The sequence below is a fragment of the Andrena cerasifolii genome, chromosome 1, assembly GCF_050908995.1.
Source record: "Andrena cerasifolii isolate SP2316 chromosome 1, iyAndCera1_principal, whole genome shotgun sequence".
NCBI classification, from domain to species: Eukaryota; Metazoa; Arthropoda; class Insecta; order Hymenoptera; family Andrenidae; genus Andrena; species Andrena cerasifolii.
This window is the reverse complement of record NC_135118.1, coordinates 19792626-19804549: the sequence shown is the minus strand read 5'-3', so window position 1 is coordinate 19804549 and position 11924 is coordinate 19792626. Positions and strand designations below refer to the sequence as shown.

The 11924-nt window shown below is 41.6% G+C and overlaps 1 protein-coding gene across 1 annotated transcript in view; it reads left to right on the top strand.

Moving 5' to 3' along the window:
* The first annotated feature begins 1335 nt into the window (after window positions 1–1335).
* LOC143369250 (alpha-tubulin N-acetyltransferase) overlaps window positions 1336–11924 on the top strand; it is a 36549-nt gene continuing 25960 nt past the window's right edge. Inside the window, exon 1 of the mRNA XM_076812956.1 lies at window positions 1336–2312. Within this exon, the coding sequence (XP_076669071.1) occupies window positions 2209–2312 (104 nt within the window). The 5' untranslated portion in view covers window positions 1336–2208. The remainder of the gene's footprint in view (window positions 2313–11924) is intronic.

The window sequence follows — 11924 nt, the reverse complement described above, 5'->3', positions numbered from 1 at the left end:
AATTGAGTGTACAATCGGTATGTACCGTTTTCATTGTTCGCCTTAAAATTCTCTCGCGCTTTCAGTCTTTGTCGCATGCAAAACGGTTGTCGAATACAATTAATTGCGGCTCTAGGAACGTCCCGTATCAGTCCACGATCTGACTACCCAGCTTGGAAGCCTGCCAACTATTTCGCTACGCGGGTATTATCCTTGCAAATTTGTGCTTATTGCGTTTACTTTGCGACAAACTACGTGTTACAAGTTTTTATCGCGGGGAAAAAATATATAAATTAAGTTTAAGACCTGTACAGTATGTGCATAACACTTTAGACGTACTCTATGCAAGGAACTGTACGTCGTTCTCTGCTCGACGTTAGATTGAAAATCTTTCCTCGGTAATCCTGTATTTATTCCCACGCGCTTCATTGTTACGTGCCGCATAATTGCCCTGGTTTTTTAATATCAATTCCCGTGCTCTGTGCTCACCTATCATTACCCTCGCGAGATCCAGACTGTTCCACGCATTCTACGAAGATTGCCTGCCACCATGCTTTCCCCATAGATGCGCGCGCAAATTTAGCACGATGCATCTGCTTGCTCGATCAGTAAGCGTGCAACATCCATGGGATGTGCTTATAGAAGGCAGTAGTTCGTCCGATGTTGTCTTATTGGCAGAAGGAAGTATAAATTAAAAACTTGGTAATTTGTAAAGGGGGATATACATATTTAACGCGAGGTATAAATAAATACATCTCTCGTCCAGATTACTTTCACATCCTCTAAGTATAATTAGAGTTGCTAGACGCGAATCGTATTCTACTGTATTGTACGTTTGTATTATTTCAATAGATGGCGTTATAAATCAAAAATTTAACTGTTATCGATCCACAGCTTCCCGTCTGAAGTGTGCGATAGTTGTGTCAACATTAAACTGAGTTTTATCGACATCTAGTGTCGATACCGCGAACCACATAATACAGCGACAGATAAAATCGCGATTAACAGATGTTAATTTAACCTCGTCGGCTTACTATAAATGAAATAGAACAGCAGAATAACAGGTATGTATACTGTATACAGTATCATTCTCCAAATTGCAATACAGTTTAAAAATACAATACAATTATTACGCAGTTTAATCTCATCGTACGTTTTCCACGTTGCTAAATTCTGTACGAACGCGAGCAGGCACCACTGTCGATTACATAATTACGTTATTTCGATTAAATAGTTCTCCTTATTTTGAGAAAATAAGGAATCTCGACGCATGCGCGTTGACGCGTCGTCACGGCTCGCGACTGTCGCGTGCGCGCGCACCTCGGCGCGACTCGCGGCTTTCAGGAAAAAATTGAACGTACCGCTCACCAGTAAACTGTGAGACATCCAGCGATTCGTCAGGTGAAACTCCGTGACATCCTCAAATTCATTATCGCTCGATCGCGTCGCGAAGCAGCCGTGCCGGCGACTCGAGTCTCTCACCAGAAACTAGTTACTTTCTCTGTAGCTGACGGCCGAAGTCTTTCGCAGTCGCATCGGTTAGCTGTCAGATTATCGGCGATATACAACAATGCACGTCGCCTAACTTCTCACGCAACTCTTTCCGTGGTAGGGGAAAAGCGTGCGTCGCGGGAACAATGGATGTCAGTCGGCTACGAGCCGCGAAGTAAGCTAGACCTGCGTGACGCTGATCGATTTTGGGAACCGTGTGCAGCCTAGCGCCAAGGTGCTCCTCGTTGTCTTCGGATCACTGACCGCTGTCGCGTTATCGGGAGAAGATTCGTAGATTTCATCCCGCGTGCGACTGGTACGGGGGACAGCCAGCTAAGTGGCACCGGGAAACGAAAATAGAAGTCATAACGCTGGGCCACGTGACAGCGAGGGAATTCATCTGACAGGGAGCGTGACTGACGGCAAAAACAAATCGAGTCGTTCAGTGATTAGGCAGACTCCGTCCTAGGGCGGACAACGCCGACAGTCCCGTGGAACGGTGACAGAGTGTGCAGGTTCCTGAATTCCTCCCCCCCTTAGGAAAACGCGCAGTGAAGTTGCCTCGGTGGATGCCATTGACCGCCATATTCAGGATAATCGTTCGAGATACAGTTTCGAAAAAAAAGCTGGAAAGTGGGTAGGTCGGTGTAGTGACAAGAGCTGCGAGGGGTTAAGGATCGGGTCGTCGAGCGTATTGAAAAACGGGGAAACGGACGCAGTGAGAAACCCGTGGTCGACATGGAGTTCAAGTTCAATATAAATAAACTCTTGCCGAGGAAGATCAACAAGGTCACGCACACCCTCGCCCCAGAGGACTTCAAAGGGGATCGTCGCGAGTTACAGTAAGTATTACTTGATTACCTCGAATCGAACTTCTCCGATGGTGTCGCGATCGACTTCTTTCGCGAGAACTATGGCTATAAGCGTGGAACGCGTAATACTAAATATGCACATGCGTGTACACTCAGTGCCAAGTGGAATATCAGCGTGCATCTATTTATGCGTCGAGCGTGTCTCCGGAGTTGAATTGTTTGCAAAAAAAAGGGGGACGAGTAGCTGGATAACAATCGGTCGGACGTAAGAGGTTATTTATCGCGGTCGTCGTCTTCAAGGTTATCCCGTAATGTGGAACATGCACGGTACTTTCACTTGGCGTTGATGACACCGGCATGGTCATTCGAAGTCGTTGTTGCGTCTCGATTACTTCCCGAAACATAATCGGCCCTCCATGCCGCGGCGTAAATAAACTGTGTCCCGACGTGTTCGGGCACGTTGACACTGGCTCGTGGACCGATATTACCGGTAGATCGATGGCGAAAGTAAATGTCAATGAAACAGACACACGCGTTGGCGTGGCTCGAACACATACTACTCCGAGCGTGCTTCAACGCAGATACGGATTGTAAATGCGAGAATCCCATTGCCGCATTTATTCGTATCGATGCACGTAAATAGTCAGTTTTCTAACAGGAGTTGGAATGAATCTGTCTTGTGATCCACGCATCTAAAGATTTGTATAATTTGCACTCTAAGGGGCTACTGGGATTTTAAATTACAGGTTAAGGTGCCATACTTAAAATTCGTAAAAATGATGTATCTTAATAATTGGTTAGGTTATTTATCATATTGAACGTTCTGAGTACATCTATCCTAGGATTTGTCGTCAAAAAACGCGAGACATACTAGCAATAACTTTACATATTCTTCTCAAATTTGGGGAAGACCTCGAAGTAGTGCAAAAGCGAGTGGGTCAGAATAGACCCAAGCCCATAGTAGAGGTTAACAAATGAGGTGACTGTTGGGTCAAAAGGCCCAAAGGATGCAGCAGAGTTGAATTTAAGAATACGCTACACCTGTTAAGCCCAGATGTTAGGTACATACTTCGCTCGCCGTGAAATGCGTAACGCTGGCACGCACTTGCGTGGGGGGCGGAGGGGGGGAGGGGGGAGAGCGGTTTGCCCAGTATTGACTCCAGGAAACCAGCCAGTTGGCCCCTGATTGGCCCCCTAATGCTGCTAATATTTTCAAATCTAAAGTTGCTCGACCTCTGCACACGATCAGCTAACATTCCACCGAGCAGCGTGCGCGTAACGCGATGCACATTGCTGACTACATTTCCCAGCGTTTTGCACCCACACGTGGAGTAATGTCTTAAGCAAAATTTACAGGACAGTTTCGTGCACAGTGTCGCGCGTCATGTTGTCAAATCCTTTTAGTAAAAAGGTGTTACAAAACCACCGCAAAATTCGTTCTTAATTATTCGAAGACTCCGCCAAGGCAAATGGATTATCTGAACGGTAAAAAGGCTCCAGTTTCATCCGCCTCGCGACTTTTATCGACCGTTTTGTTCTTTCCCGATGTGGGCGTTCCGAGCGGGGCCAGTGGGCGACTGGAAAACAAAATGCGCCGAGGAACGAATTCAGCTTGACCCTACGCGTTTCATTCGCGTCGAGTCTCGCGATTGTAAATGTAATTTCGAAGAGCTGGATTTGAAGCGTAGCTTCTCACCGACTCCCGTGAAACCTGTATTTTTAATTCTGTTTACTCGGCGCCTCTTGTTCTCGGCTGTTTGCATTGCACGTGAACGTTTGACGCCGCATTAATCGCGTATTTCGCAACTTTGAACGTTCGTGAATTCTCGAGCGATGACTCGTAACGCTCGCGGAAGTCTGTGATGTAATTTTGCCGCGGTTATTCGCCCTGTTCTCACGCAACACGATTCCGTGCGATACAGGTAATAATCGTCACTTTTCCTCTCCGGGCAATGCATCGCACGGTCACTCGGAAATTTTTTCGCTGAATAATATTGCATTAATTAATTCACGTTTCGATCGAAGAGACTTGGCAACAACAGTTGTCAGAATTAATTATTCCTCTGGACTTATATGGTCGAAATTGTGTAATGCCACCAGCGCAAAGAGAGCAAGTGGCATCCACGCGTCCCGTCGAACGAGAGCGGGCGATTAATCGACTTCCTCGATTACCTTGATCCCACGTCGTCGAACTTGTGCGTAATATTTCCCCGAGTGAAGACCACCCATATCATTAACCCACATATATCGATACACATGCTCCGCGGAACGTGAAAACTGCACGCTGCAAATTGCTGCGTAACAGAATTAATGTCGGTGGGTATAACAGTTTCGCGAATAACCATATTATCAGTCGCATCTTTTTCATATTTTTTTTTTTTCAACTCACATTTTCCTGATATTACTCGCGCACCTACTTTCTAAACTACTTCTCTCTACCCCTCGCGATCCACGCGATACTTCCATTACAATTATAATTTTAATTGCATCGCATTGCGCTCCAAGCATGTGCTACGCGGTCCACGTGCTCTCTGCCTGAAATTTTATCATACAATAGTGCGTCCTCCGTCGTAAATTACCTACACGTGAGATTGAATAGACCGGAGGTAAGATCGAACAGTATGTATTCTCCCTCCGCTCTCGTGGAGCATAGTCCACGCGGAGAGACTGTGCGGATAGAGATCACCTGGCTACCGCGCGATACGTTATCGTGGCAATTTAAATCTCGCTCGCATTGTTACAGCTAAGCGCGTTACGTCAGCAAAGTAATAGCCGCTTGTAATCGTGGCTGAATGCTTCGGAGGAAATCATCGAGGCTCACGCGACGAGCAATGTTTCCCTGGCAACGCTAGCAGGGGGCGATAATACTTAATTAAATAATTTCGCTTGCAAATTCACGTTCTGCCTTCTCATAGTTTTATATAATACTAGCAAAATATCGATGCGGTATTGGGAAATACTGTGAGAGCGCTATTTACTGAAGTAAGCTCTGTTATTGGGTCAATCGCGTTACAAGTATTGAAACAGAGCAATAATGTTTTTGTTATTAAATAGTCTGTTAAATTTTAGAAAGTCGATCAGCAAGCAGTTGAAATTTCCAATACTGCCGATTACATGTGGCAGCTAACCCGATTAGAGTGCTTTAATTTTCGCCACCAGATTGCGTAGCGGAATTAAGAAAATGCCAATTGATTAGTGCAGTTGATTTTGGTTACACTGCGTTCCACGTAAGAGCGTACCAACGCCCCTACCGATTTGCGACCGATCTGCGCAGCTACCACGGATCTGGCACGCGCGATTGGTCGTAGCACTTTCGTGATTGGTCGTAGCACTTTCGCGATTGGTCGAAGCGCTTTCCCTGCCGGTTTACTACCAGTCAACAGTGTGTCCCTGCGCGAAACGAGTACGCTCTAATGTGGAACGCAGTGTAGTACTGCAGAGTTTTTATGAATTTTGTTTATCCATAAGTAATTTTGTTAATCAACAATCGTAATATGCACACGACAGCTTATGATTTAAAGAATATTTTCCAAAAAAATATTACGATAATAATTTGTCTCGCTGTGTAGCTGCTGTTGACCAAAGCAAGGCGTCGCGAAAGGAGTTTGCGGTGCCAAGAATATCCAAAAGAGAAAAAGGAAATTGTACCTTAAAGTATATAAAAGAAACTAGTCTTTATCACGCGCTGTTTTTAAAAAATTAATTTCTAAACTAAATATGAGTGTCTGAATTTTAATTCAACCTCGCGATGCAACTTCTCAGACAATTTTCATCAGTGTTTTAGTGATCAAAACCAAACTGTGGCTATTACAAAAGGTCGGTATGATAAAGACTAGATATTAACGTGAGTAAATAATTCTGCCATGTTTCATTCGCATCGGTTCAGTAGTTTTTCAGCTTTGCGCTTTCAAACATGCATAGGGTAGATGTTCCATTTACTGTCAGTGTTCCTATTATTTATTTAATAGGGGACAGGCACAGTGTGCCACTTTATTTATTTCACTTTAAAAAAATGTAACGTATAAAGAATAGACGTATAAAGAGTGTACTATAATAATAAGAAAAACAGTCCCAATTTTGTGATAAATTCTTTTTTACACTATTCTTTATACGTTGCGTGTTTATTAAGTAAAATAAATGAAGTGGCTTAAATAGGGACGCTGGCAGTAATTGGAACATTTACCCTATATAGAATCATACATGCCACGAACATTATTATATAATGACATAGATAGACGTGGCACAGCTTTTGGGCGGGAAGTCTGCTGCTAAATAAAACGTAGATATAGTCGAGAGCAATCTCCATTCGTGGACTCCTTTTTAGAAAACGAGTTCGGTGATTTCACTCGTCGCGTAATAATCTACGCTCTCGATGCATATTCATGGAAATGATTTTCTTCCTTTTTTTGCCTCGTGAAAGTAGCGTGCAGCTTTGAGTTGCTTGTATACGAGTCCTCTTCCCTTATTTATCGGACTGCTCCGCGCGTTTCACGTTCTACCGGTCCCGGAGGGTGCTCCGTTCCGCGTGTTCGGATCAAAGTTAATTAATACCGAGCCTGCCAGCGACACTTGCATTCGGGGCGATGATATATTGCCGATGGAACGTTGATGAGGTTGTTAAATGCGAGATCGCTTTTCGCATCTTCGATAAGAGTGGGTTGTTTATCGTTCCGTGCGAAGATTATTCGATGATTTGTTTTGGCTTTATTTGTCACGAAGCATTTCAATGGATTTGAGTGAATAAACAGGAAATGGTAACAATTAACGACGGCTTTTCTGCGATTTATGACGGAGCAACTTCGATATATTATGTAGGGTAGATAAACCATTTGTGGCCACTTTAAGGTACTGTACCAGTTTTGGCCACTTCTTAAAAAATATGTTTTTCCGTGTAAGCAATAAATGTAACCTTATATTTCTGGCGGTACGCTAAACAAAATATTTATGACGTGAAATTCTCCACATAATAATGATTTTTTTTAAGCATTGCATCTAGTACCGTGTATCGTATTTATTTTTATTTAAAAATATTTGTCAATAACTAAGTTATTGTCCATCACTCGAAGGTTCTCTAAAAAAAAAGGCTTCTGCGGTGACCACTGCTGCTCGAAATTCGATCATCGAAAATTAAAATTTCAAAAGAATTTACTTATTATATTATATTATCTAGTATTTGAACGAAGGATTTTTCGAAATATTGATTTGGGAAAAAAATGGCTGATGTTTAAAGTAAAAGTTTCAAATTTTATCATAAATCGTGCCTGATTTTCGGCAATTAAAAGAAAACTAAGCAACAGATAAAAAATCCTTCGTTCAAATACTAGATAATATAATATAATGAGCAAATTCTTTTGAATTTTTTATTTTAGATAATCGACTTTCGAGCGGCAGCGGTCACCGCAGAAGCCTTGTTTTTTAGAGAACCCTCGAGTGATGGACAATAACTTAGTTATTGATAAATATTTAAAAAAAAAAATTACGATGCACGGTACTAGATGCAATATTTAAAAGGAAAAAAGATTTTTTGAAAAATCTGTTATAGCTTCTGAGTAAAAAAGTTCCAAAGACCACCCTTTTTCGGCCTCCTGACTGAGCATGACCCCTTAAGGGTGTGAAAACTAACTTCAAAGCCGAATAGGCACTCCCACTGTTTTGCGTCTAACTCCTGAAGTACAAGAGACAGAAAAACAAACTTCAACCAAAAGTCTAATGGTACAATAAGTGCTATAAACTTGCGTTAACAGAAATTTTTAACAGAGTATAAAAAGAAAAAATACCTGACTAGAAGGAACTTCTACCGAAATTTTGTTAACGCAAGTTTGCAGCGCTTATTATACCATTAAACTTTTGTTTGAAACATTTTTTCTGTCTCCTGTACGTTTTGAGAAAAACGCGTTTCAAGTTTCCTGGTAAACCTGCGTCACCTGCTGCTCCGTAGCAAAACCAGCTATAGCCGCTTCAATTTTTCGAATTTCGCCCTGCGGCTTTGGGAGCATATTTTCGCGATGTTCAACTATTGATATATGCAAAAAGAAATCGATTCTTTAACCCGCTACACCAGGCTTCCCCCTTAACCTTTAGAGGAATGGCAAATCCTCTTTTGGGGCTTTATACAAGTCCTTAAATTCTGCACAAAATGTACGCTATGCATTATATAAACCACTGTTTTCACGAAGAAATGCCGGTGCGCTAAAGATTAATACATTTCCATTTCCCTTTTTTTGCAACTGCTCGATGTGGTGGAATGTCTTCTTCAAACACCCCCCGATTCTCCATCATTTTCTTGCAAGGAATCTAGAATTTCTTATATCTACGTCTAGAATCTGCACGTCCTTAAACAATATGTACATATACCTAATCTCCCCAGAATTCTTTTACATCTTTTCTCTGGACAGGCCAAGCTCGATAAGCCACCGAGCGTTCTGCCTGGCACGCGACACAGGTAGACCAAAATTTCCAATAGCCAGTACATACTACACGCGTCCTCGCGGCACGTGAACCGTCCGCCGGTGATCGAAACGATCACATGGCGGCCGATGATCCATCATCGTTCGCCACCGTTCCAACGTCTCGCGAAAACATCCCGCCTGCCGCGCCGTTAGGTTAATCTGTCGCAATTTGCATCGCAAAGTAGCCTATTGGCTCGATTCCAGTTCCAGAATCGGGTCGGATCTTACGACGCATTAACTTATGGTATTATGATCGATTCGCGTCCGAAACGGGCATCGAGTAGCGACCCACTATTGTGCCCTGCAGAGATGTACATCTAGTCACGTCGCAAAAGTAGCGAGGGACGAATTCGATACCGCTCTTGATATTAGCACTTCGACTGGCGTCGGCGTGTTTCCACGCCGAGGGGCCTGCGTCCTGCGCAACGCTCCGGCGCATCTTCGCGTCGATATTATTATTATTATTATTATTGACGGGAAACCCTTTAGTGTACAGAGTTACAAAAATATTACCATTATTACATAAAAAGATAAAAAATGAGAGAAAGTTATAAAATATATATATAAAAATCTTATCTTGAAGGCATCGAAAGTATTGTTAGAAAAGTCCCTAAATATTGACTTTGAGAACAAATAAAGCTCGGAGCTTGCTTCGTACGCTTTGCACAACCGTTTCCCGGCAGGAGCGATCGCTCGGAAAATTCTGACCAATTCGAAGGGACATTTTTTCAAAACCGTGCGTCATTCAAAGCGATAATGGAGAACAGTGGCACACTCGTTATTTAGTCTTAGCTGGGGCCGAGTTGATCGTATAAAAATATTTTTAATGAAAATTCAGTAAAATTCATTAGATGATTATAATAATTTATTTGAAGAATTAAATCCGGATTTCTTTTCTTCTTGCAAAGCCCCTTCTTTGGAGGGTGCCAGGGCCCCTGGGCCCCACTGGTGGTTTAAGGTCCTAGGATGCGTAAGATTATGACCAAATACAGTTCTGTCTCTCTATATACGCGAGCGTCGGGGCCGGGCGCACGCAATTTGAGAGACGAGTAGCCTATTCGGCTTGCTTTGATTCCTCCTCGAGCGCTCGAGTGGTATGGGGCGACGCACAGTGGTTTGAATAGAGGAAAAAAGTCAGTTTTTGAATGTTAAGTACACAGAATTTTTTCAATACAATTCCATAGTAGGATAGTTGAAGCACCAGAACCAACAAGAATTTTCTGTAAATACCATTAATTTGTAAGGAAATTATAATATGAAAGCTGGGGAGTGGAACACCTGCAATTTTGAGTTACAAACACACTATCTTTCAAGTAGAATTTCAGCTATCTGCAATTAAAAAGAAAAACGCAATTTTGTAATTTGATTATGTTCATACTGAACATATATATTACACGAATTAAGTCAATGACACCCTCGTTGATTTCAGTAGGACATAACTGAAACAAATAGGTATCTTTAACAATAGAATCGAAGTTTAATTAGACATAACTTTTTCGCGACAGCTAGCGCCAAGGTAAGACTCAATACTAGTGGTGCATTATACCTTTAAGTACATAATCAAACAGGTTTCAGCTGCGTAAACCTGCGGCTTTGGTGTAGGGAGCATTTTTCCATAACTTTTACCAGTAAGTATTTGGAGTATCTTCCCTTCGTTTTTCGTAATATCGAAAAATGTTTTAGATAAAAGTTGCATAGTTTCTAGGAGGCTATAATTTAATGTAATTAGTATGAAGATCACCGATGTTTTGTTAAACGCAACCATATATTTTTTAATACAATACTGGATTATTCACTTCATCATTTTCTATGACAAAGTATTAACTTGTGTCGGAGAACTATTAGTTTAGGAGATATTTTAATTTAATCATTGATATTGACCCACAGATATTTCCTACACTAAGGAGATATTTTGTTTTTATAAATTTCGACTTCATATTTGTAATCAGCGACCTCAAAAAACCCGGGATACCAAGTTTTGTATAAATTGAAGGTTTCACATTGATGCTACTATATTTTTTATATTGGGGATTTCGGACCACTGTGCGACGCGCAGTCGTTTGTTCGTTCGGCATTCGGCTTCTTCGCGTTTTTCTTTGATACGTGATACCCAAATTCTTTCGCTCAGTCGAAGAAAATCAATTGATCCTCGGTATTTCGACTGTGCGGCGACTACGGAAGAAGTAGCGGGGATAGCTTCACGCGTATAGAGAATCTGAAAGCGCGTGCAATTTCAGAGACAACACTGCACCTACAACTCTGTAGCGCCTGAGAATATTGTTTTACGCGTCGCTTGGGTCGCTCTCAGGTTACGATTGTCTTCCGCAAGGTGCATTACACAAGCGGGAGGGGAAAATATGGGAAACCTAGCGCGCGGTGGATTGAATCATGGGAAATTATTACCATTTTAAAGTGTCTCGTTCGCGTCAGGCGACACGTCCCGCGTGTCGTCGATTCATTACGCGACTCTAGAGCCTCCCTGGATACAGGTATGCGGAACGTGGAAACGCGCAGCGCTGGGACGCTGACAATGAGTCAGACTCTAATTTCAGAGCGTCGGAGCATAATCGGATTGTGTAATCGATTTACGGAATCGCCGTGTTTGGTGGAAAAAGCTTATTAGCGCGGGCGACGTGGCTATTGATTGTTTCTTGGAGCGAGCAACGACGGCCAACAAACAACCGCGGATTTTGCCACGGTCGACGTAACGATCGATCTTCCACAAACTGCAAGTCGGTAAAATTGATGTATCTTCAGATTATAAGGCATCTGGAGATTATTACGATAATTGAAACTAGTTTTAATTGATTATTTATTATTAATAAATTTTCAATTAGTGATCATTTTATAATGAATGTTATTATTGGTGGGAAGTAAGAGTATGAAATTATAAATAGAAAAAATGTAATTTTTGTTTCTTTGTTTATAATGAATTCGTAGTTTAGTTTACTTCTTATTCTATTTAATAATGATAATAAATTTAATGCAATGATTGAGTATAGTATGAAATATCCTATAAATATATAAAAATTTATGTATATGATTATTATTATTAATCTAGTTTGATGAATGGATGAATATGACAAGATTAATTTTAGTGAGTATTTATTAATTGCTGTAATTGGTGAAATAATTATTCTTGCTAAAATAAATGGTATAATGAATTGATTTATTTCAATTGTTAAATGTATAA